The 26,337-nt window shown below is 44.6% G+C and overlaps 1 protein-coding gene and 1 pseudogene across 1 annotated transcript in view; one reads left to right on the top strand and one right to left on the bottom strand.

The window, feature by feature from the left end:
- The window catches only part of GNE (glucosamine (UDP-N-acetyl)-2-epimerase/N-acetylmannosamine kinase), a 34,782-nt gene extending 12,485 nt beyond the window's left edge, over positions 1 to 22,297 (bottom strand). Inside the window, exons 1-7 of the mRNA XM_056117129.1 lie at positions 22,163 to 22,297; positions 17,175 to 17,380; positions 15,236 to 15,687; positions 9,356 to 9,508; positions 7,185 to 7,397; positions 2,555 to 2,642; positions 730 to 940 (exon numbers count right to left, since the gene is read on the bottom strand). Coding sequence (XP_055973104.1) covers positions 730 to 940; positions 2,555 to 2,642; positions 7,185 to 7,397; positions 9,356 to 9,508; positions 15,236 to 15,687; positions 17,175 to 17,338 — 1,281 coding nt within the window. The 5' untranslated portion in view covers positions 17,339 to 17,380; positions 22,163 to 22,297. The remainder of the gene's footprint in view (positions 1 to 729; positions 941 to 2,554; positions 2,643 to 7,184; positions 7,398 to 9,355; positions 9,509 to 15,235; positions 15,688 to 17,174; positions 17,381 to 22,162) is intronic.
- On the top strand, positions 13,169 to 13,292 carry LOC130026751 (uncharacterized; annotated as a pseudogene).
- Positions 22,298 to 26,337: the final 4,040 nt, after the last annotated feature.

Raw genomic sequence — 26,337 nt, forward strand, 5'->3', positions numbered from 1 at the left:
CTCACCAAAAATCATGCTTTAGGCCAGTATTCCAAGGGCTCCCTGCAGGGCCCCAGAATATGCCAAAGAGGCCACTGGTGAAAAAAATCACATAGATGGGAGGCCAGAGGGGAAACCAGCTTAGAGAGGGCAAGAGCAGGAAAGGCTAGAAGCACTGGCCTTGCAGCTGACAGCTGCCACAGGTCACACACACCCTCAACACCGTCAGCTTCAGTGAGGGAGCTGCAGAGTCTGAGGGGCAGCGTCCTCTCTAAGGTGGAAGGGGTCGCCCACATTAATTACCTTGGATTCCTGACCCTTTGACTTCTATAAAATGCTAATCACTAATAAAATGATGAGATAAACTCTGCAGTGGGTCCTAAACTCAATTCTCTAGAGTCAGGGCTGTGGCTCAGTGGTAGAGCACTTGCCTCACATGTGTGAGGCTCTGGGTTTGATCCCAGGCACCAGGAAAACAAAACCAAACAATACTCTGGACAAAGGATTAGAACCTCTCATATGTTTCTAGTCTGGACCTTTCTTTTTTTTTCTTTTTGCTTGTTTGGGTCTGGTGATGCACAGGTGCTCAGGGGACCATATGGGATGCTGGCAATCAAACCCGGGTTGGTTGAGTGCAATGCAAAAACACTCTACCCCGCTGTGCTATGACTCCAGCTCCAGCTCCAGCCCCACCATTTTTTTTTTTTAAAGATTAGGTACTCATCAGGGAGACAAGGCCAGTTGTTTTACCTTCATGCTGACTATGGCAACTCGGAGGTTTGTCCCGCCAAGATCCACAGCCAAGGCACTTAGAGTTTCAAGAATATGGTCAATATCTTGGGAGATATTCTCCTTCACGGGAGGAAAGCAGAACTTCTTTTGCAGTGGTTCTTGAAGATCAATGGATTTGAGAAACTTCAAAATCCTTGGAACGGCATTTCCATCCCCATATATCTTTGAACTGCAACATCCAAAAACTCTATTAAACACTTTTTTCTCTCCAGTATGTTTAATGATAATTGAGTCTATGATGTAAATCCTGGAAGCTGGCATTCAGGTAAACAACCTGAGCTTCTTTTTAAAATAATATCAGAATCTCTCCAGGAATGTCTTTGCTAAATACCTGAATATTACCATTCCACAGCTGATTCAGAGACAATCTATTCACAGTCTGACATATCATATAGGCATTAATAAAATGTCTGTATTATCAAGGAACAGAAATCTTTGTTAAACCAATTTCAAAATCTCAAGTTTAAGAAAGTGATTTGTTGTTGTTTTCATTTTATGTTTGTTGGGGAAAGGACATCTTGAGGGGAAAAAAATCATTCAAACAGGGGGTGAAGCGACAGTCCAGTGGGGAGGGCGTTTGCCTTGCACACAGCCAACCTGGGTTAAATTCCCAGTATCCCATATGGTCCCCCGAGCACCGCCAGGAGTAATTCCTGAGTGCATAGCGAGGAGTAACCCCTGAGCATCACCGGGTGTGAACCAAAAAGAAAAAAAAATCATTCAAACAACAAAAAGTTTATAAAATCAAAATCAAAAGTAGGGCAATTTAAAAATGTTGAACTAGGCTTTCTAGGCTTCCCCCCCCCCATTTTTTGCTTTTATTCTTTTCTTTTAATTTGATTAAATATTTTTTTTTTCTTTTTGGGTCACACCTGGCGATGCACAGGGGTTACTCCTGGCTCTGCACTCAGGAATTACTCCTGGCAGTGCTTAGTGGACCATATGGGATGCTGGGAATCGAACCCAGGTTGGCCGCGTGCAAGGCAAACGCCCTACCCGCTGTGCTATCTGTCCAGCCCCGATTAAATAAATTTTTTTTTCCTCCAAAATTTCTTCAGAGAATTGTGGAGGTCAAAAGCTTGGCTAATTTTTTCAGGAGATTTCTGGCCTCACCCAAACCACATCAGTCTTTAAGAGCTGGGAAGCTGCCCACTTCTCCTTCCCACAGACCTAGGGCAGCGGCACTCACAGTGTCCAGCTTTAGTCTCGCCACTGGCCTTGCTCTTCACACCAACTTTCTCCACCATATATCCAAGCATCCAGGCCTGCCCTGAGCTACCTCAGCCATTGGCCAACAGCTAAGACACCAGAACCAGCCCATTGGAGTCTTTAAGAAAATCAGTTACAATACTCTGACAGTTATAGACACTGAATACAGGCTACAGATGTATTTCCAGGCAGACACACTATGTTCACTTACTGACACAAGTAAGTCATTCTGTACAGAAAGCCTCAGAGAATAACAGAGGGTGAGATAACCACAAGCCCTGCTGTCAGCATCTAAGGCCTTCTCGGGATACAGGTATGAGGATGACTTGTCCTGAACCACACAGCTCCAATATGGTGCCTGAGACAGAGTCCCTTTGTTTTGGATTTTTAGTTTTTGCTTTTTTGGTCACACCCAGCGATGCTCGGAGGTTACTCCCGGACTCTGCACTCAGGAATTACTCCTGGTGCTACTTAGGGGGACCGTACAGGAAACCAGGATCAAACCAGGCAAACACCCTCCCTGTTATACTATCATTCCAGCCCCAAATTCCCTTTTAAAACAGTCTATACTCACCAGGGGTACTGTTTGCCAAACTGAAGCTTCAGAGCATGCAGTATTTTGTCTTGTGTATCAGCATCCCGGACATGAAGGACATTTTCCCCTAGGAAAAAAACATTGACATATAACAATGATTTGTTGTTTTTGTTGTTGCTGTTTTGTTTGAGGGGTCACAACCCAGCAGTTCTCAGGGCTTGCTCATGGTTCTGCACTCAGGGATCACTCCTAGAGGTATTGAGGGGACCCATGTGGGGTGCCAGGATTTGACCCCAGAACAGCCACATGTACAGCAAACACTGTGCCCACTACACTGTTTTTCCAGCCCCATATAATGATTTTAAGTGGAACTATACAAAACATAAAGCATTTAGCAGTGGATCATGCTAATAATTAATCATGAAACCCAGATTCATGAGTTTCATGAAGACTTCAAGTAAGTCTTTTACTGGAGAAACTTCAACTGTTCTACTTTTTATACATTTTAAAGTACACTTAGCTAAAATAACAGAATGGGAAACAAACACCCAAGAATAGTTGAGATAAGTACCAGGAGGTCTGCTCCATGGCTTTGAAGCTGGCAGCACATGCTGGGGAAAAAGGCAGCCCAGATAGAGAAGGGAACACCAAGTAAAAGATGTTTGGAAGATTCGCTTGGGATGCAAGATGCATGCTGAAAGTAGACTACAGACTGAACGTGATGGCCACTCAATACCTCTGTTGCAAACTACAACACCCTAAAGGAAAGAGAGAGCAAAAGGGAATGCCCTGCCACTAAGGCGTGGGGTGGGGGGGGGAATGGGAGGGCTACTGGGATCATTGGTGGTGGAGAATGGGCACTGGTGGAGGGATGGGTACTCAATCATTGTATAACTGAAACCCAAACACAGAAGTTTATAAGTCTACAACTGTACCTCATGGTGTTTCACTAAGAAAAAATTTTAAAAATAAAATTAACTGGGACCTGTGGTGGTGGAGGATGGGCGCTGGTGGAGGGATGGGTACTTGATCATTGTATAACTGAAACCCAAGCACAAAAATTTGTAAGTCTATAACTGTACTTCATGGTGTTTCACTAATAAAAAATAAATAAAATTTTTTAAAAAGTACACTTAGCAAGATTTCCACATCAGATACCTGAGGGCACTAGAATCCTTTATTTCCTAAGAGAATAAATCAAGTTTCTGCTTTCTATTGAAATGAGTAAGACAGAGACTAGGGAGATAGGACAGCGGGTAGGTTTCTTGCTTTAAACAACTGACTCCGGTTGGATCCCGGGCACCCTGAGTACCACCAGGAATGATCCCTAAACAGAATCAGGAGTTAAGTGCTGAAAAACAGACTTTAAAAGGGGATGGGAGTAAGGTGCTTGCCCTGCATGTCGCTAACCCTGGCTTGACCTTCTACACCTCATATGGTACCATAATCCCTTCTGAGCATAGAGCCAGGAGTTAAGCCCTAAGCACAGGTAGAATTGTAGCCAAAACAAAACAAATTTTAAAACTGGTAAACTAGGTAAACTCTGGGCCCACCACAACTAACCAAGTCATCATGCACGTGCCCTGCCTTCCTCTGTTCTAACAAATCCACTCACCAAGCCAAACTGGTCAGTTTGTCAACGAGCAGGCCTGCTAAGGCAGTGAACTTCCTAGACACGTACAGGGCTAGGTGGCTGCTCTACTTGTCACAGCACTGCATGGTCCCCCAAGCACTGCCAGGGATGGCCAGCCCCCATACACCACACCAGAAGCAGCCCCAGAGCACAGCCAGGAGCTGAGCCCCCCAGAACCCACAAAAAAGGAAAATACAAGCAAGAGAAAGAATGACAGGCCAGGAGTGTGGGGCTTGAGAACACAGGCAGAAGGCTGTAGACTACAGACAGGGCAGATACTACTCCAGTGCAAGAAAGGGCGGGTGAGGACCTGTTTATTATCATGTGGTGGCAGCAGGTCCAGTGACTGCCTTTGACCAAAGAATGCTTGCCAAACCCAGTATTTAACCTAGTATTCAAGTATCTGTTGGCACCTTATTTGATCCCTTAATTTAAAGACCATGGGCGCATTTAAGTGCATCAACGGCCTTGATCCAGAGACTCATCATTGAATCCTGGAAGACAGCAGCTCAAAGGAGACCTCTCCAGACTCCATGCTGAGCCGGTTTCACCGGGCACCTCAGGTGGAGCAGGTGTCTTATCTCCACCCACTCCAAAGGAACCCCCGGTGACCACAAAGCTTCAGAAGAAAGACCCAGATACATGGGACCAGGGACTGAAGACTCCAGTCCACTGGGCAGTGGTGGGGAGAGGCTGTCCCTTCCCGTCTCCCCGCCCCCTCGGGATCCAAGCTGTCATACCCAGGAACTGCCTCCAGGAGCATCTAAGCGCATTAACGGCCTTGATCCAGAGACTCACAAATGAATCTCAAAATGAATTAGCTCCCTACAGAGATGTCTCTGGACCCCAATCATTTACAATTTTAGAATTCCAGGAGCACACAACCTCTCATGATATTCATAATAAGCAACAGAAAATAAATTATCTAGCATCTGCCTGTGGCAGGCAGGCTTTAATGGTGGTGAGAAAATTTGAAATAATGGTGGTGGGAAGGTGTAATGGTGGTGGGATTGTGCTGAAATACTGAATGTAATCAATTAATGTGAACAATCTTACGAAAATAAAATTTAAAAAGACTGGGCGAAAGAGGGACTATTATGCGCAAACCTTTTCTCTATCCTGGTAACAGAATGTTTAGCAGGAACCCAGTTATCCAAATAAAGACCACATTCTTCAACTTCCCTTGCAACTAAATGAAATTCTGAGAGATTGTGAGAATACTTGCAAATTCCATACTGTGTTCTTAAAGAGACTGGATCTTCCTGTCTTCCTTCCCAATGGCTAAAATGTGTCTTGACAGCAAAAGCTGGGGCAACCTCAGGAAGATAAATAGAAGCCAAGTCTCTGTGTGGGGCCACCACACCAGTAAGAAAGCAAGAGAATCTAACCTATTTAAGGCATTATTATTTTAGGTCTTTCTGCTATAGCATCCAAATTGATGTCCAAACTAGAAACCATCTCTCTGTAGCACTCAATTAAGTCCCTGCTTTCCTGCCACTTCTAATTTGCCAGCAATTAAGCACCTCAACCTTACCATGACCACTAAAGAGCTCTCACTTCCTCCCCCTCCCAAACCTGCCAATATCCCAACCATGATGGCACAGAAGAGCCTGATCCAAGAATCGAGCCCTTACCACCAATTCTCTCTTCCTTTCACAACTAAGCATCAGCAAGTACAGTAACAAACCCCACTGAAACTTTTCCCTCTTACACTACCACTCAGTCTAGCCACTATCACCTCCCACAGGAACTCAGATCACCTCGTAACTGGTCTCTCTGCTTCCACAGAGCAGCCCAAGGCGCATGGAAGTCAGAGTGTGCCATTCCCTCCTTCACTGGCTTCCCCCCACTGTGATTTTGAAAGACTTCCAGCTTAGCTCCCCTGGTTCACAGAGGTTCAGTCACCTGTTCTAATGTCGGATCATGCTTCTGCTTGCCCACTGCTCCGTGGCTACACTGGCCCTTGTTTCTCAAGCTTGTTCTCATATCATTTCATGATACTGGCTCTTCCCTCGGTGTCTCACTGCTTCTCACAGAGCTAATGCCTCATCATTTGGATGGCAGACCGTGTCCTCTCCTGCAAGGCCTTCCCAGTCTAGTCTCATTTCCTTGGGCTGCAGCCCACATGACACACAGACACCCTGAGCTGCTATTCCTTTTTGCCCGTTACTACCTGCCTGCCTGTTGGAAAAGAGTTACATCAGAGCACAGTCCTTGTTGGTCTGGTCCACTGCTGAATTCCAGTGCCTAGCACACAGGTCTGACCCATTTTTTTAATTAATAAATGAAACTTAATGGCCTGCCATCTCGTGGCCCCTATTTTCTCTATGAAGAATCAAAATAATGTTGGAAATTAAAAGGAAAAAGGTCTAAAGGTAACAAAAAAGTCAGAGTGGCAATTGGAAGAACAGAGAAAGAACAAAGCTCTAAACGATATCCTTGAATAGAGTCCAGTTTTTTTTCCATTAACTGTATCCGTTCTTCCATTAGCTACCGAAATATATTTGCTTGTATCATCTTAGAACTTGGACTAATGTCAGTAGCAGAATATGGCCCAGCAAATACATTAATAATAATCCCAATTATGCTTCACGTATTTATGGTACATCAGGCTTGGAGCAATCATATCTGTACACTTGTAACACTCAACTACACTTTTACTTACACAGAGTCATCAAAAATCACAATTAACTAAGAAAGTCTTGAATCTGCTATTATAAAGACACTAAAAATGGAAACAGAGCTCGTAAAATTTTGCTAAGCACTATTTGTGATTTATAGATTTCAGACTATTAAGTGCTCATGAACCTCACCCACTTTGGTATAAATCAGACTGCGATTTATAGGTCTCAGATTATAACTGCTCATGAACCTCACCCACTTCGGTATAAATCAGTTTGTGGTTTATAGCTCTCACACTATAATTGCTCATGAACCTCACCCATTTTGGTATATAAACGTACATGCCAGCAATGATTCGTACACTATCCAAAAACGCATGTGTGTATTAACCTTAATTGAAGTGGAAAGATATACCTGTCTCTCTTCCAATCTGACGAGTTCCTAGATTGATCACAGGTGTTCCAAAAGCTCCAGCCTCCCGTACCCCACAGCTGCTATTCCCAATCATACAACCAGCATGAGCAACCAGCTGTATAAACTGGTCAAATGGGACGTGTTTAACAGCTCGAAAATTGTCGTGACGCTCAATGCCCTTCTTCCGGATCACTCGGACCATTTCTTTGCTCCCTGTTGGTATAAAAATATAAATAAAAAGAACCAACTGTTAAATGGCTTGAGAGCTAACCATTTTTACTGGCAAGTTTATAGCTTCCCTTAAGGATACCTTCCCACAGAAACACACCAGTCACTAGAAAACAGCAAATTCCTGATCATTTCATGATTAATGAGTATCTAAAATGCCTGCTTCAGCTTCTCTAGGAATTTATTTAGTTACATTTATTTTGGTGCTGGCAGAAATTAAACCAAAGGCCTCACAGATGCAAGGCAAGTGCTCTCCCACAGAGCCGCATTCCCTGCCGTAGCTTGAATTTTAAATAGCAGCAGTTGGGACTTTTCAAACAGTCCCAACTGTTTGCTGGGCAAAGCATATACCTTTTAGTGCCCCAGCAAACGTTTTCACTTTAAACAATTAAGGGGCTCAATGCAAGCCAACTATCTCTCTTTAGGGGGGAGAGTCTCTGAATGGGAGGCCTTGGACCCTATATACTAAGTGATGAGAAAGTCTCTGCAAAGTCATGCCCACATTTATACGAACACCATGATGCTCAGCAGGTGGCACTGGCACTCATCAGATTCTGATCCTATGGCTGATATTGTACTTAATAGGGGGGAAGCAGTAGTTCATGCCTCTGTGCTTGCTTCTCCACTCATCTTCTCCTAGCAAATGCCGAGCAAAGGAGGCAGAGTTTCTAATCTGACTGGTTAGTTAGGAGGCAATCTAGTGACCCCACCATGCTTACCAGCCTCGGAGCAGCAGATCTGAGAGAAGCCAGGTATGTGTGCTGTTCTCTTTCCAACTCTCATTATGTGGTAAGGCAGTTACTGGCTGCAGAGACTAACCTCATGGAACAAGCCTGTTTCTACTTACTCTCCTGCCATCACCAATAGCCACTGCAGTACACGTACAGAAGGTGCTACCATCTGAAAATTAGGTGTGGTCTCAGCTAAAGGTTTCTCTCTGGATTAAGCCTAAACCACAGGCAGTTTTCTAGAGAACCCTACATTGGAGAACTGGATAAGAAAAAACATATATTGTCAAAAACGCCATGAAGATGAACTTTAATGTGGAAACCTTTCATTCCATAGGGGAAAAACTTCTCTACCTCGTAAATGTATGCAATCAGGAAAGTAAATTACAAACACAGTACCACTGATAATACTAAACAACAAAAATAATAACATTATAAATATCTCTAAAAAATAAAGACTAGGAAAGAATAATGATACGTGTACTTGGTGAGGGTAATACATATATAGATCCAGTGGTGCTCAAGGAACCATATGCAGTACTGGAGATCAAACTGAACTGCATGACCAGGTGTGGTCCATAAACAAAAAACAAAACAAGGTGGGGTCGGAGCGGTAGTATAGTGGGTAGGGTGTTTGCCTTGCACTCAGTTCAATCCCTGACATCCCATATGGTCCCCCGAGCACTGCCAGGAGTCATTCCTGAGTGCAGAGTCAGGAGGAACCCCTGAGTATTGCTGGGTGTGACCCAAAAAGCAAAAACAAAAACAAAAACAAAACAAGGAGCAAGAGACAAAGTACTGCATCTAGGGTGCATACTGTGCATATGGCTGACCTGGGTTCAATCCCCAGTACCTCATATGGTCCCTTAAGCCCCATCTGGATTGATCCCTGAAGGCAGAGCCAGGCGTAAGCCCTGAGCACTACCACTGAAGTTCCCAAAACAAAAAGCAAACAAACAAAAAACGTCTAGTTGTAGTCTTTATTCTACTAGACTGCTGACCAAAAAAAAAAAAAATTTATCATAAACTCTTCAATTTACCACCAAACTGTAGTGTAGTCCTTTCAATTGTAGTCCTTTGAAAACTGGAATGCATTTCAGAATGGTCTGGTCTCCAATAAAGTGAGCAAGACAGGAAGGGAAGTCAAAAGAAGACGTGACAGAAATATAAAACTGGAAAGGTAAGTGGCCAAATTTCATTTTCTAGTTCGATTACCTGCATCGACATTTGGATATAGAACTAAGGTCCGCTTGTCAAATGACTTCAGTGCATCCAATGTTAACTCAAACATTTTTAAGGAATGCTTGATGTCAGTGGTCACAGGATGTTGTAGTGCAACAATGTAATCTTTAGATTTCACATCATCACCTGTTTAAAAAAAATCAAATCAAATCACATTGCTTCCTAAGTTAAGAACCATGGAACGGTGAAAGAGGAAGACTCAATACCCCAAAGCATGAGTCCTAACCATGCGTTTTTATGGTCACAATCTAAGTAGGAGGGTCCAAATTAGAACCAATGGATAAACTGCAGCTACAAATCCAAGAACTCTGGGAGCAAATGTAACTGTTTCTCAAAGCCATAAACAAAATCTGTAACATTCATTCTCCCTTCCCTTCCCTCTGTTGATGCAGCTACAGCAATGACAGGTTGTGGGTGCGGTGCTGGCTGGGGCTTGCACACGTGCTCGGGGCTGCACCCTGCAGTTTGGTTGCCCAAGCTAGTCGTGGCTGCTCCCGTGGGTCCCTGTGGTTTTATACATGCTCACTGTGAGATGTTTCTTATCCCCCAGCCTTACTGCCTCTTTCAGATACCTGTTAAGTTGTAGCGGCACTTGTCCACACCTGGCCACAGTGATTCCTGAATCACTGGCAGCACAAGAGAGCAGCACTGCCTCTCATGGGCACAAGCAGTAGGGCTGGGATGGAACTTTCAGTCTGTTTGCAAGTTTTTTTTGGGGGCGAGGGGGTGTTTGTTTTTGTTTGGGGCCACACCCAGAAGTGGTTATTCCTGGCACTATACTCAGCAGTCACTGCTGGTAGGCTCCAGGGACCATATGAGGTGCTAGGGATGGAACCTGAGTCAACCGCATGCAAGGCAAGTGCCCTCCCCACTGTCCTATCATTTCAGCCCCCAGGCAGGTACTTTTCATTGCCAAATCACTCCCTGGGCTCCAAGTGGGTCTAGTATTTTAAGTCATGTGGAGGGAGGGCCAAGGATGGTTCAGTGGTTAAAGCTGCACACATGAGGCTCCAAGTCTGATCCCTGATGCTACCTTTATATGCCAGGTCATGGTCTTTTTGCCGCCTGAGATCCTCAGTGCTATAACCGAGTTATGTGCTGTCCAGCACATGGCCAGGTGTCTGGGAGTGCTACAGATGACATGTGCTGGCAGCCAGGCCAGGCATGGGACCCCGAAGAGGATATGAGTGTGCCACAATGACCCACAGCCATCATGTGCAGGAGTACTGACTGTGACCCCAGCAAGAACCACAACTAAGCTGGCAACCCCCAGTCACTCTAACTGCAACAAGGGAAAGAAGAGCAGGGGGGAATTTTTAATTAAAAGAATAAAGGGAAAAAGAGGGAGGGAGGGGGAGGGGGAGGGGGAGGGGGAGGGGGAGGGGGAGGGGAGGGGGAGGGGGAGGGGAGGGGGAGGGGGAGGGGAGGGAGGGAGAGAGAGAGAGAGAGAGAGAGAGAGAGAGAGAAAGAGAGATCGGGGAGAGGTGGTGTCCACAAAGTAAAGGAAGAGACATTATATACCCCATCAGCTGGGATGTGTTCCCATTAGCTTGTTTTTGGTGAAAGACGTATTTATTTTGTGATACTAAATTTAATGGTCAACTTTATGATGATATTTATCTTTACCATTACACTAATGGCAGTAGAAAATTTTTACTAAAAATCTTCAGAATTTTATTTAAAAGGTTGTATGTGCTAAAATTTGTTTGCAGGGGTCACACCTGGTGGTGTTCTGGGGCTACTCCTGGATCAGTGCTCAGTGGTTGCTCCCAGTGGTGCTTTGGGGACCATGTGGTGCCCAGGATCAAACCCAGGGCTTCACACATACAAGTCTTCTACCCACTGAGTCCAGCCCAGGTCCAAAAGGCCAACATTTTATTTTGTAAGATATTGCCTCTTATTCTGTTCAACACTGATGTAAAGGAATATAAATATTACCTTTTTTGGTAGCCAGCGTATAAAAGTTCTATCTAAAATCCTAAAAGAACCAGAAAAAGAATTCCAGAAAGAAGAGATTAACATACTCTCAGGTGAAGTACTAAAGATCGGGGTCATAACAAAGAAACTCTCTCTCTCTTTTTTTAACTGAACTAACGAAAGATTAGATGATTAAGGAATTTGTTGAGTCTCATACACAGAAGCACTAGACTCTGTGTAGGTACGTACACTGACCATCAACTAACTGAATGATTTTGAATAATATTTCAGCTTATGTAAATCAAATATACTACCTTAAATATTTAAAACTTACAGTTGTGTATCATAAAGATATATTTAATACTTATTTTAATTTAAATATGTGTATTTTCTTTTACTTGGGGCACATACTTCATGTGCTCTGGGGCTACTCCAGGTACCATCTCAGGGACCATCTCTAGTGCTACCAAGGGACCATCCAATGCTGTGGATCAAACGTGGGACATCTGCATGCGAAGCATGTGCTTCAGCTCCTTGAACTAATTCCCCACCCCTACTTACTTCTCTAGCTATCTGTGATCAGGGATTCCTGAGTCTATTTCTAGGGATGCTCAAATAGTCATTAGAAAGTGCTGCGACTACTCTTACTGGTGATCAGTCAAAGAAACGTAGAATTAAAAACGGGGTGGGGAGTGGCAATAATGAAGGCGTTTCCGCCACTGTAAAAGACATACAGATGTGCGGACATGCTGCTGTGGGTGCTGCTCCAAAGTGAGTTAGCGTATCCGGCTACCATGTGAATCAACTCATCTGTGACGGGCTAATGGAAAAACATTTATCAAAATCGTGTCATTTGCTGTATCATATGTGAGTCCTCACAGATATGAAGAAACACAGGTGCTCAAGGATCAATAACTCCATGTGGGGCTCAGGGGAACATATGTGTTGCAGGCATCAAACCCTGGACAAGGGTGCATCAAACCATGCACAAGGCAAGCACCCTACCCACTGTGCTATCACTCTGACCCATCTTAGCACATGTTCTCTCTCTCCCCTCTCCTTCCTCTCTCTTCCTCTCTCTCTCTCTCTCCCTCTCTCCATCTCTCTCCTCTTCCCCCACCCCCTCTCGGGGGAGGGGTTTAGGCCACACTCTGGTGCTCAGGGCTTACTCCTTGCTCTGCACTCAGGGATCACTCCAGGCAGGGCTGGGGTGGGGGTGGGTGACTGGGGCTGAACCCAGGCCAGGTGTGTGCCAGGCAAGCGCCTTACCCACGGTACTATCCCTCTGGTCCTAGTTCTTTTTCTAGGGCAGGATTTTTTCTTTTAGAGTAAGGAAGGATCTGAGGGAGTGTCTGTGGTCCCAGGAAGAGAATTTCTATACAATTTACTGTTAAGAGGAAGAGGAAGAAAAATTCTCACAGTTTACCCCATGAAAGCTTTTCATTCTTCCTTCATCTCTAGTTTAAGTGTGATTTAAACATTTGGAGTATACAGAAAATAACCATATGGTACAGAGTGCAGCAGGACTGTACTTGGTAACAGGATTCTAGATGGGAGTCATTTAAGAGCATCTGGATCGATAGCACAGCGGGTAGGGCGTTCGCCTTACAAGCGGCCAACATGGCCGACCCGAGTTCGATTCCTCCGCCCCTCTCGGAGAGCCCGGCAAGCTACCGAGAGTATTCGATATGCCAGACACAGTAACAACAAAGTCTCCAATGGAGCCGTTACTGGGCCCGCTCGAGCAAATCGACGATCAACGGGAGGGCCTTTACCTTTACCTTTACCTATGAGAAGAATGGCAAAAGAGCAAAACTGGGTATCTTTTTAAACCAGTGCAGGGAGAGGGGAGCAGGGAGAAACACAGTGATCCTTTTGTGACTCATAAGCATGATGATTCCGTATTCACATGTGTGTGTGATACATGTGACTGGGGCCTCAAGCCTTGCCTTTGTCAGACCTTATTACAATGTTGGCTCATTACTCTCTGATGTGAAAAAAGGAAAAAGAGGTCAGGGGGAACTGAGCTGGAAAAAAAAAACACATTCTGTGCAGGGGCTGGGGAAAAAGCTCAGGAAGTACAGCATATGTCTACATGTGTGATCCCCAGCGGCGCAGGGTATGGCCCTACTGAGAGAAACCTAGAGAAAAACCCACAGCTGCTTGTGAACGTACAGCTTTTGATGCTATTGCACTCTGCCTTTGTCTCCAGGCTTACAGCTTCAGCCCCTCCACACAAGCCTTTCCTTCCCATCAAAGTACTGTCATTTTGTTTTATGTTGTAAAGTCCGACATGTGCTGCTACATTTCTTTTATTGGCAGTAATTTAACATTTGCTATCATTTTTATTAGAACTTGTATTTATTAATACTCTAGTTACAAAATTTCACGTTCTGAGTAACCTACACAATCCTTTTTTTCCTAAGCAGAATGATAGCATCAGGAGTTGTAAGTCCAGAGGTGGGAGTGGGGTTGCTGGCACAGGAGAGACCAAAATGGAAAAAAAGAAAAAGGAAGAAAAAAGGAGTAGCAGGTTCAGAAGCAAACACAGGAGCCAGAGAGGTTATATTGCAGGGAGGGACCTTGCCTTACATGTCACTGACCCAGGTTTAATTCTTGACTCAATACATGGTGGCTGTCCTGTGCCTACCAGGAGTAATCCCTGAATGAGAACCCGGAGTAAACCCTGAGTATGAGTGGGTGTGGGCCCTCTCCCCACAAGATAAGCAAATGTAGACTTTACACAATTGTTGTCCCTCCTGACACCTTTTGTGACTAGTTTCACCACTAGTTTCATTGTTTTTTGGGGGGAAGTTAGAGGATAGGGGTTTCAACCCAAGGCCTCACACATGACAAGCAACTGACTGCTCTGTTCCTGAGCTATGTCTGCAGTGTCACCCTCCCCAAAAGACTGATCTTTAAAAAAAGTCTAGTTTTTGCTTCTTACCCTAAAGAAACTGTATAAAATGTCCCAAGGAAAACCTTAAAGTCCAGCAGTACAATCTTGCTGCTTTCTACTTAATACTCTTTTTCATTCATTACAAATTTCCTAGAAATAATTTTTTTCCTGAATACATAAACATATGATCAAGACAGAATGCAGGAATGTTTGCTTAAAAGTATAAAAATGAAGAGACTAAAGAGACATCTGTCCCACAGCATTCCCTACACAGGTTCCTAAGAACTACAAATCTTCCCAAGATGAGAAATATACAGGATTCATTGACTTATAGAACAGCAAAGTTCAACTCCTTTTCGTTCTAATTTGATTTTGATTTACTTCTATACAGTCACTTTGATTACATAGTATCCATATCAATTTGCTTCATGAACTTCAATAAATCTACCACTGATAAAACTACAGTCCTAAATACCTGAATAGAAAATCCTGATTTGTTCTGTATGGAATACTCTTACTATAAATTAACTTACAAATATATTTTCTTTGCCTCTGACTAGCACGAAATAATTTCGAGAAAGCTAAATCTTAGATCACTGAAGAACTTAGATCTGAGGTCTTGCTTACAGGGATAATAAACTCTAGTGCTACAACTGTGACTTGCTTCTTAATAAGAAATTACCTTGGGTTAGTTAAGTACAGCTTGTGAACTGGTTTTTAATGGTCATGATCTCATCTGAATATTCCAACAATTCCTGAAATGTCAGGATCTGTTCTGTTGCTGTACACCATTATACAGACACCCAATATCACATCATATATTCTGTTGTATAGATATAGCACATATGAAACAATTCAGTCTGCTAAGTGCACATTACAGGCAAAGCGAGTTTCAGAGAGGCAAAGTCACATGGTGGGGCAGGGGGAGGGGGGATGAGCTACATGAATTAGGGCCTTAGCTACTGGAACATTCTATCCACACACCCAGCACATTCTGGCAAAAACCCCCGTTAGGATGATGAAAGTTTGCTGCCTACCTAGCCACGTCTGGATGATGCTCATGTAGTCTTTGTTCTTGGCAGAGAGCAGTTTGTCATAGGAAGGGCAGCCCGCCAACAGGATGCGGTCATGGTCCTCGCACATGGAAATGAGGTGCTGCTCCGCACTTCGGGTGCAGCACACGTGGTAGTGAGCCAGCTTGGTTATGGCGTGTCGGATGGAGTCGTCAATGGTCCCACTGACTTCACCACCTTCGATGTGAAGGATTCGGATGTTCATTAAGGCAGCGGACGTGGCGAGGGCCAGGGCGTCGAATCTGTCTCCGTGAACAATCATGATATCAGGCTTCAGGCGGTTGAGCACGTCGGGCAGCTTCACCAGGGCCAGGCCCACGGACTCCACCATGGCCGCCTCGTCCTCCCCACGGACAATCGTGTGCAGCCGAGTGTTAATGTCAAAGTCATCCTGCTCGATCATGCGGTATGTGTTTCTGATGCAGAAGAGGACAGAGAGGTAAGAGTGTTTCTTGAGTACATCTGGGAAAAACAATCTAACCTCAACCAAAAAGGAGAAGCAATTTTTAGCATTTACTTGTAAAATTGGCCATAGGCAGAGCTGGAGTGATAGCCCAGTGGGTAGGGCGTTTGCCTTACAAGCGGCCAACATGGCCGACCCGAGTTCGATTCCTCCGCCCCTTTCGGAGAGCCCGGCAAGCTACGAGAGTATTCGATATGCCAGACACAGTAACAACAAAGTCTCCAATGGAGACGTTACTGGGCCCGCTCGAGCAAATCGATGATCAACGGGAGGGCCTTTACTTTACTTTACTTTACTTGTAAAATTAAAGAAACGGGAGCAAGCCATGAGTTTCTTCTTCAAGCATTTTCTAGAGAATATTACTAACCACTTTTTTTTTTTCCTTTTTTTATTACACCATGAGGTACAGTTGTAGGCTTACAAATTTTGTGCTTGGGTTTCAGTTATACAATGATCAAGTGCCCATCCCTCCACCAGTGCCCGTCATCCACCACGGGTCCCAGCATCCCCCCCCACCCACTTTTGGAGGCAGGTCTTTTGTTTTGGCTGTGATTATCTTGTTTTTAAAGACCAGTCTGAAAAAAACAACTTTACCTGAATAATCTTCTTTCATATCTAATGCAATTCAATTTCTGCAGGCCGCATTAATGTTTTCATGCCACAAGGGTGCACTAAATACCATTTTATCACATAGAACAAAATGAATATATCATATTTAATCAAAATGAATCTTTGGTTCATATACTCTGTGCTTTCAAAGATTTTCCAGTTCTTATCTTTTAAATTCATACCAATAAATGTCACCCAAGTAAGTGATAACTATAACATAACTTTCTACTATACTTCATAGATCTGTTAGCTTCTAACCTCTTATTCCATTACTACTACTCTATATACTGTTTGCTATTACCAGTTTTAATGTGGAATTACCAGCGGTAGGGCATTTGCCTTGCACGCAGCCAACATGGCCGACCTGAGTTCGATTCCTCCGCCCCTCCCGGAGAGCCCGGCAAGCTACCGAGAGTATTCGATATGCCAAACACAGTAACAACAAAGTCTCCAATGGAGACGTTACTGGGCCCGCTCGAGCAAATCGATGATCAACGGGAGGGCCTTTACTTTACTTTTTACCAAAACGTACAGAACAGGTAACATATGATTCTATGCTATAACAGTCATACAATATGTAAGTGGCACTTTCTGAATATTACTTGAACATCACAAATGGCCATCATTTATTAAGCACCTATTAAGCAGCATCTGAGTGATCATTTATAACATTGTCTCCTGTCTTCATAATAATCTGTAATATAGATTTTTCACTTCATTTTTTTAACTGAAGAACCAGAAGTTCAAGAACGCAAAGCCACTTCTCCGAGGACACGTGAAAATGACAATGTACACCATGACACAAAGATTACAGGAACACTTTGATCTTACCCGTAGTCATCTATTAGATGAGAGCCAAGAACCACCACGTCAAGTTCAAAGAACTCGGGCTCTGTTTTAATGCCAAACATGATTGGGGCAAGTTTAGAATAATCAGCACGGTTGCAAGTAGCAACACAGACCCGAAGTTTCCGGTTAATCTCATTCTTCTCCATGACTTGCTTTTTCTGTTTTGAAAGATTCTTAAAGTAGAGTTCCTAAAGTTATAAAAATATAAATTATTTATGATTAGAATATTTTCTCTATATAAATGTAGAGTTTTGCAGCTTTAATCCTTATCTACCATTTATTTTGTTTTATTTTGCTCCGTGTTTTGTAGCACCAGGAAATGAACCCAGGGCCTCATATATGCAAGCCAGGTACTCTTATCACGAAGTCACAATCCTGGCCAGGCCAGGAGAGTGATCCTTTATCTTTTTTTCCACCACCACTTCTTTTGTTGTTGCTTTGGGGTTACATCTGATGATGCTCAGAGCTCACTCCTTGGCTCTGCGCTCAGGGATCACTTTTGGTGGGCTTAGAGAGTCATATGGGATACTGGGAATCGAACCCAGGTCAGCCACATACAAGGCAAACTCCCTACCCAATGCACTGTGTTCTGGCCCCATCACTTCTACGTAACTCACCTACTGGTATATCCAGACTTCTGAAATTCCGGCAGCCTGTAACTCTTACCACTCCCTCTTGAAATACACTGGGGCTTAGGGGTCAGAGAGACAGCACAGCATGCAGGGAGTCTGCCCGTCATGCAGCTAACCTGGATTCAATCCCCATACCTCATATGCTTCCTCAATTCCTGCCAGGAATGATCCCTGAGCACAGGGCCAGGCATAAGCCCTGAACACAGCTGGTATGGCCCAAACCTCCCCCACCCTCCAAAATGCTACCAGAAATATCTTGTCTCATACAGGTATCTTAAAGTCACTGTCCCAAACAAACCTCTTTTCCTCTTTTCCTTTTCCAAATTTATTCCTTTTTCCAAGTACACTTGAGCTTCCAGTCATCCAAATGCCTTGAGATCCTTGTTTGCAATGGAGCCTCTATCTCCTAAGTCCCATCAGTGTTTTGTTTTATTTGGGGGTCTCGCCCACTGGTGCTCGGGAGCTAATCCTGGCTCAGTGATTGGGGGGGACCAGGTGACACCAAGGACTGAACAAAGCATGTGCTCCAGCCCTTTGTGTCTTTCCCCAGACCCTCTTTCTTAATATTTTTTGAAAGACATTTATTATTCATACCAAGAGTTATCTTTCCCTTCGAAGACTGGTATAAAAGCTGGGGATCACACACTTGCTGGCAGTGCTTGCCATAGGTCACTCTGTTGTGCCCCCAGGATCATGCTCAGCACATGGGGCAGTGCTGGGGGTGAAATTTCCACCCTGATTTCGAGGAAGCAGGTGGTCTCCCACTGAACTCACCCAGCCCCCCTGAAAAGCATTCGAATCAAGCTCCTCTTTATCCCCACCAGAATATTCCTGGTTTGATCCCTCTTCTTACGTCTGAATGTTACAACAAAAATGGCTTACTTATCTCTAGTCTTGGCCTGCCTCTCACAAACTTTCTCAGTGAGATTTCCAAAGTTCATACACTGTAATACTAAAAAGAGCACACCAACTATGGCTAAAGTCCAAATTGTTGATCTGGACCCAGGCCATCCAACCACTTTCCCCCACCTACAATTACGCATGCTCAGTGTCAAGGTCATAAGGAAATATCTCCAGTTCAATTAGAATGTCTTCATCACTTCCGTGTCTTTCTAGATTCAAGTTTCTATACCTAACATTTCCTTTCTCTTTATCCAGAACTTCTCTTCCTTAAAACACAGACTGTCATCACTTCAGATTACCTTCGCATAAAACTCTCCAGCAAAAAGCTACTTCTGCCCAATGGATGGTATTTAGAACATAATGAAAAGATGGGCCAGAGCGCTAGCACAGCAGGTAGGGCACTTGCCTTGGATGAGGCTGACCTGGGTTCAATCCCCAAAACCCCACATGGTTCCCCAAGTCTGCCAGGAGTGACTGCTGAGCGCAGAGCCAGGAGCAAGCCCTGAGCGCTGCCAGGTGTGCCCCCCCCAATTAAAACCAAACAAAAAAGATAATGAAAAAAATTCTTTCTCAAAACAGTCATATTCAAAAATTTAAACACTAATTATCTTATTAAAAGACAAATATTTCCATTTCCCCAAAAGTGGTTATTGTATTTTTTAGTTGTTCATGATTTATTATATTCAATATTCCAACACCAATCTCACCACCATTGCACCTTCCAGTATTCTTATACATAATTCTTCTTCCATTCATCATTGAATATAAGCTGAATAAACTGTTGATGTTACTGACTTTGCTGGGTGAAATAAAGCAAATCATTACCATAGTGGGTCAAATTGTACTTATTCAAGAAGAACAGTATATTTTCCATCTGGAAGTACTGAAATACTTAGACAACTCAAAGGTGATTCTACCAAAACTGAGAAGAAGCTAGCTATATAACTAAATGATGAAAATACAACATTATTAATGTTACTTTAAGAGAATAAGTCTTAAAAAGAAAATAATGGTAAAATGCCTCTTTTTAAGGGAGAATTATTTTGTAAGAGAACTTAAACTTATTTTCTTATTAGGTAGTATATTCACGTACTAAAATAGAATAAAATATTAAAATAGAAGTCATTAATGTGGAGTTCATGACCACTTCAATGAGCTTAATCAGTGGCTGAATAAACAGCAGTACTCCTACATTAAAAAAAATAATAAAAATAAATTAAATAGAAGTCACAAGAGGCAGTAGAGCTAAAAGCTGACATATCTGTGTTTTCAACTATGCAGTTTTCCCTAGAAGCTAAAAATGACTAGTTTCTTATCTGTCCTCCTATCAATAAGCTAAACTAAATACTAAATGTCCTCCTGTTGTTCATCAACTTGCTTGAGCAGGCCCAGTAACATCTCCATTTTTGAGACTTGTTGTCACTGTGTTTGACATATTGAATACATCACGGGGAGCTTGCCAGGCTTTGCTGTGCGGGCGAGATACTCTCGGTAGCTTGCTGGGCTCTCAGAGGGGCGGAGGAACTGAACCCAGCTCAGCAGGGCTGGCTGCGCGCAAGGCAAACGCCCTACCGTTGTGCTATCGCTCCAGCCCCATCAGTAAGCTATCTATAATAATTAAATACACAAATATGTCTTTATATATTTTCATTTTGAGACCACACCTGGTGGCGCTCAGGACTTATTCCTGGTTCTGTGCTCTAGAATCACTCCTGGCAGGCTCAGGGCCATCAGAATGAGCTAGGGTGCCAGGGAGCCAACCCAGGTCAGCCACTTGCAAGGCAAGGGTATTACCCAACCTACTCTCTCCGGTCACCATATATCTTTAATAAATGCCAATAGTGGATATTGTGCAGTGGTAACATTCCATACAACTTGTTGCTGCATACATCTTTTTTGGGTTTTGTTTGGAGGAAGGGGCAACTGCCCCAGACTTTCCCAGATCAAACCAAGGGGACTTGTCTACAAAGCAACGACTGTCCACACTCAAGTCCACAGTAGTAACAAGAGCCACGCACCCCCAGCCCCTTAGAAAAGTATGTCTCCATCCTGAACTCACTGACAATGTCTGCAAACACCCAATTCTTCGAGGCCACTCCCTGAATTTCTCAAAAAAGACTACTCTATTTACAAAAGGTGAGCAACAATTTTTTAAAAAGTGACATCTCTCTCAAGGGTCGGGGGAAAAAAAGATAAAAACCTGGTTCAGCAATCTTGATGCAGTGAGAAAACAAAAATCACTAAAGCCCTCCTGCATGACGCACAGCATGTTAAGAACCTCAGAAGCCCGGCCAGAGAGAGATGTTTGCCTCGCACGGGACTGAGCTGGGTTCTGTCCCCAGACACCCCATCTAGTTCCCCGAGCACTGCCACGTAGCATTTATAACATAATGAAAAGACGGGCCAGAGCACAGCAGGTTAAGGGCGCTTGCCTTGCAGGAGGCTGAGCTGAGTTAGATCCCCAGAACCTCATTCGGTCCCCCAAGCCTGCCAGGTGTGACTGCTGAGTGCGGAGGTAGGAGAAAGCCGTGTGCAGCACCACCGAGTGTAGCCCCCCAAACAAGAAAAGAACAAAAAGAACCCGACCAGCATGGTTCACTTCGTGTTCATTTCACACTCATTTCCAGCACCTTCATGTTTATTACATCCTCAACCCTCCCTCCCGGATCTCCTTAGCGGGGGGGAGGGGGGGCTACCCTGGGTTCTGGGGTAGCTTGGGAGGGGGCACGACACACAGAAACCATAGGTCCAAAACACAAATCACACAACTTGCCCAAACCCCAAACCAAACCTGGCTCTCGGGGCCACTGTTCCCTTGCGTTCCATCACTCTGTAAGATGCCTGCATGCGGGAGAACGAAAACCTGCTCCCGTGCCACGTCTTGCCAGGCCCGGGGGAGCGGGGGGAGGGGAGAGGACAACGCCGCCAAACTGCACCCAACCCAACCCTACAAGATCACCGGGGTCGTCGGGTGCTTTCATAAATTTCACAAACCTACTCAGGCTGGGTGGCTGGGGGGAGAGAAAGGTACGCTCGGCAAACTCCCCTGCTGCTGAAGCCGAGACCGTCACCGGGCGCGACAGCTCCGGGCAACCCGCACACCTCCGCCGCCTGGACCCTCACTAGGCTAAGGGCGTTTTCTTGCTGGACAGCAACTGGCCCGGTCCCCCAACTTCCTGGGTAACCTCCTCCCCGCCCCCGCCCTGGTCCCAGCGAACCTGTGTCTCGCTGCATCGGCCGCAGGGCGGAGCCCGATGCGGGGCCCTAGACGGAACCTAAGGTGTAGGCCGAGCAGGACAGAAACAGGCCAGGCGCGCTACCCGGGCCTCGGGGCGAGGGCCGGAAGGATGCTGTCCCCGAGTCCGCCCCGCAACTCCCCGTTCCGCGCCCCGCGCCTCGGGCGCACGCAGTGGCCCGCCCACGCCAGGTCCTCACCCAACGCAGGTCCGAGTCTCGCCGCCGCGCCTCGCGGACACACGCCGAACGCTGTCCTAGCAAATGCAGCCCAACCCCCCCACCCCTCGGCTCCCACGGTCACGCCAGCCGCGCACGACCGTCGCCCGGCCCGGCCCGGCCCCCGCACGGCCCTGCACATCCACGGCGAGCGCCGAGTCGGCGAGCGCGCCCTGACGTCACCCGAAAGCCGCCCCGCGATTGGCTGCGCCCGTCAGCGTTCCCCCTCCACTTCCACTCCCCCCTCCGCCCAACGGTTTTCAGTGGAGCCCGGGGGCGGGGCGGGGCGGACCTAGCGGGTTCCGTTGTCGTGGCGTTCTGGGGTCCGGTCAGCAGCTGGGCTGCATGCAACCCTCGACACTCACATGGGCATCTCCGCCCGTTCCGCCGACGCTTTGAAACCTGCGTCCTCCTGCAGGAGAATCGTGTTGACCTTACACATCCCCAGCAGGCAATGTCTTGCATATCTGTGCCTCCTGCATGGGTCATGACCCCAGAGGCCTCGCTGGAGTTAACGGTGCCCAACTCATTGTACCTTATCTGTTAGGTGGAGTGCAGATGAGGCTCCAGGCCAGGCCAACTCCCAGGACCCAGACTAAGAGCTCAAGGCCTCTGATAGGGAACCCTCAGCCAGTCCTACTGCTTGCCCAGGAATACGCAGAAAGGAACACGAGAACTCCCTGTTCCGTTTCACGTTCTTTCCGAATTCCTGAGTCTCGATTGACAAGTTTGAATGAGATGGTGATTCAAAATACTAGGACTTTTTCCCCCCAACCTTTAAAGAACCTACCACCGATGAAACTATTTAAAGCACAATCTAAACAACTCAGATTCTCAATATAAAACATTTTCCAAATGTTTGCACGTACTTCAATTAATGAGGTTCTAATTTGTAGAAGTCTTATTAATAGTGAGTTTCTCCCGGATAATCTGGAGCCCCTAAAAGATCCTGTCAACCACAAAAAATAGAAGCACTAGGGCTTTGCTCAAGAAAGTGCTTTGGGATCTCTCTTTTTAAATAGCACATTTGCCTCAATGCGGAGAGTGAAATGGGTGAGTCAAGAATAATGGCAATGGGGGCTGGAGCGATAGCACAGCAGGTAGGGTGTTTGCCTTGCACGTGGCCAGGCGGGTTCGATTCCCAGCATCCCATATGGTCCCCTTTAGCACCGCCAGGGGTAATTCCTGAGTGCAGAGCCGGGAGTGACCCCTGTACATCGCCAGGTGTGACCCAGAAAAAAAAAGAAGAAGAATGGCAATGAAACAAATCTATGGAGGGAAATGTGAAAACTCAGATTGCCTCTGACAGGGCTGGGAGGAGACTGAATTTTCACTGAACACCTATCTCTTTTCTTACAGTGTGTGCATATTCTGAATTCAAGGGAATAAAAAAAAATAGGGGATCAGGGAGAGAACTTGGAGCACAGGTCTGAGTTCCATCAGCTGAATATAATCCTATGTATATTTATTTATAGAACTATTATTTTCCTGCCACAGTATTATAGTTTTAGGAGGCACATGTTGCTTTTACTTTATTTTTAGGTTGCACCTTTTGATGCTGAATCCCAAATCCCAAATCCCTAGCACTGTGCTCAGGAATTACTCCTGGCGAGCTCAGGAGACTATATGGGATGCTGAGGATGGATTCCAGGTTGATGGTTTCAAGGCAAGCACCCTATCCACTGTACTATCTCTCCAGTTCGGCACATGTTGCTTTTAAAGTGATATGCCCCAGGCTGACAATGGTACAGGGGGTAGGGCACTTGCCTTACACAAGGCTTACCCCAGCACCACATAGGGTCCCCAGACCCCCACCAGGAGTGATCCCTTAGTGCAGAACCAAGAGTGATCCCTGAGCACTGTTGGGTGTGACCCAAAAACAAACCTTAAAAAGCATTTTTGTTTCTTTTAAAATAATGCTGATGCTTATAGACAGGAAAAGAGTAGCTAGAAGTAGAATAGCTTTAACAATAGATACTACAATTTTGAGACTTTATGCATTTATTAAGTCACTTATAGGTTCTATCATTTGTTTTACCAACATTGAAAAATTTATATTATCATATAGTCTATGATCATGAAATCATCCAACATGAAATGACCCTTTAGAATTTTTTTAATATTCTCTTGAGATGAAGTAACAGCAAGACACTATAGGGAGAATTTTCTCTTGGCTTTGGGGGAATCACTTTTTTCTGGTTAATACTTGATACCTAAATTGTTTGTTGTTACTTTAATATTTTACAGTATGAATGAACATATTAAAACTTTCCTCAAGGAATTAAGTTTTGCTGGATTGGTTTGGTTTCCTCTGGTTGAAGGCCCTATAGGCTGCCCAAAAAAAGCATTTAATGGCTGTGTAAAACAATGCAATTCGAATATTCTTTAGCTTACTTCATAAGCAGAATGTAACAAGTCTAAGTGCTCAGCACATAATTGCACTTTCAGAGTCCTGGCCCTAGAGAAACTGTTTATTCCTACTAAAGGAGTAGACCCTTATCCTGCATCCCTGAAGATTCTCATCTGGCCACCCTGGGGAAGTTTCTTCTGTTGAGGATTTGCTTAGCTCTTTCATTCAGTGATTTAATGACAAAGTACTCTGCCCCACTGTACATTCTATCCACATATTAGTAACCTACTATTCTAAGCCATTTCTATTCCCTAAATATTCAGAAATTTAAGATGTAGGTTCTATAACCATCACTTGACAGAAAGAAAGACGCACAGAAGGGAAAGTTGTCTAAAATCAGACAATTTAAAGGTCTAGTCCTTAAACCCACATGCTCAAGCACTACCTTATGGACTATGACAGAAGTCTACCTTCAGGTTGATTTTGATCATTGACTTTTGGTTAAATTGCTCCACTATTCTCCTATTCAATCTAAATTACTCACATAAACATCTTTATATTTTTGTGTTTGGGAGCCTCACCTGACAGTGCTCGGTGATAATACCTGGTTCTATGATCAGGGGTTACTCCACTGGGGGACCATATACAGTGCCGGGGATTGAACCGGGCTCAGCTACGTGGAAGGCAAATAAGTGCCTTAACTGCTGTGCTATCTCTTGAGAAAATATTAGCAGCAAAAATATGTTCTCCATCCAATAGCTGCCTATCTGAGTCATAAAAAGACACAATCGCTAACAACTAAGTTTGTTAGACCAGTTCTCAGAGCGACTGTGTAATTCAGAGAGGATTGGTTAGTTGAAAATGCGTGGGAAATGGGGCACATTTGGGGATAGAGCGATAGCACAGTGGGTAGGACATTTGCCTTGCATGCAACCAACCTGGGTTTGATCCCCAGCATCGAATATGTTTCCTGAGCATTACCAGGAGTAATTCCTGAGCGCAGAGCCAGGAATAATTTCTGAGCACCTCTGGGTGTGGTCCAAAAACAAATTTAAAAAACAGGGCACATTAAAAACACAGATATAGATTTTGCTGTGAGAGGTAATATAGGTAAAACACAGGGATAGACTCCAATCCCCAACAACTCGCTGCTTTCAATTCATGTGCATCCTTGAAATCTCTTTCTCTGTAGGTGCTCCCTTCCTCACAATCAGGAGATACTAACAACAAAACCATAAGCTAGGAAGAGTCAACCCCGTCACTTCAGGTCTCAACTGCAGTTGGTAATAGCTGCCTGGAGAACTGTGTCCCTAAGGCTGAATTCAATGGTTGAGAGTATTGTGGTACCTGTCAGTTTGGGTTTTGTGGGGAAGTGGAAACAAGGAGATGTGATGCTCTGTTTGTGGATTCTTCTGAATACTGAATGAATAGAAATGGCTTAGGATAGTAGGTTACTAATATGACTGATCTGTGGATAGAATGTACAGTGGGGCAGACTACTTCGTCATTAAATCACTGAATAAAAGAGCTAAGCAAATTCCCAACAGAAGAAACATCCCCAGAGTGGCCAGATGCTCAGGTGTTCAGGGATCATTCCTGCAGGTACAGGGGTACTTATGCATCTTTCCTGCTATACTATCTATTTGTTTATTATTCTAGTTTCATATTGCTCCAATTATTGTCATTTTATAATTTTTCTTCCACAGGATTCTATAGCTACTTGAGATCCATTATTACTGCATATAAACCTTAAAATTCAATGTTCGATTTCTTTTTTTCTCTTTTTTTTGGGGGTCACACCCGGTGA

Source organism: Sorex fumeus, unplaced genomic scaffold, assembly GCF_029834395.1.
Source record: "Sorex fumeus unplaced genomic scaffold, SorFum_2.1 ptg000034l, whole genome shotgun sequence".
NCBI classification, from domain to species: Eukaryota; Metazoa; Chordata; class Mammalia; order Eulipotyphla; family Soricidae; genus Sorex; species Sorex fumeus.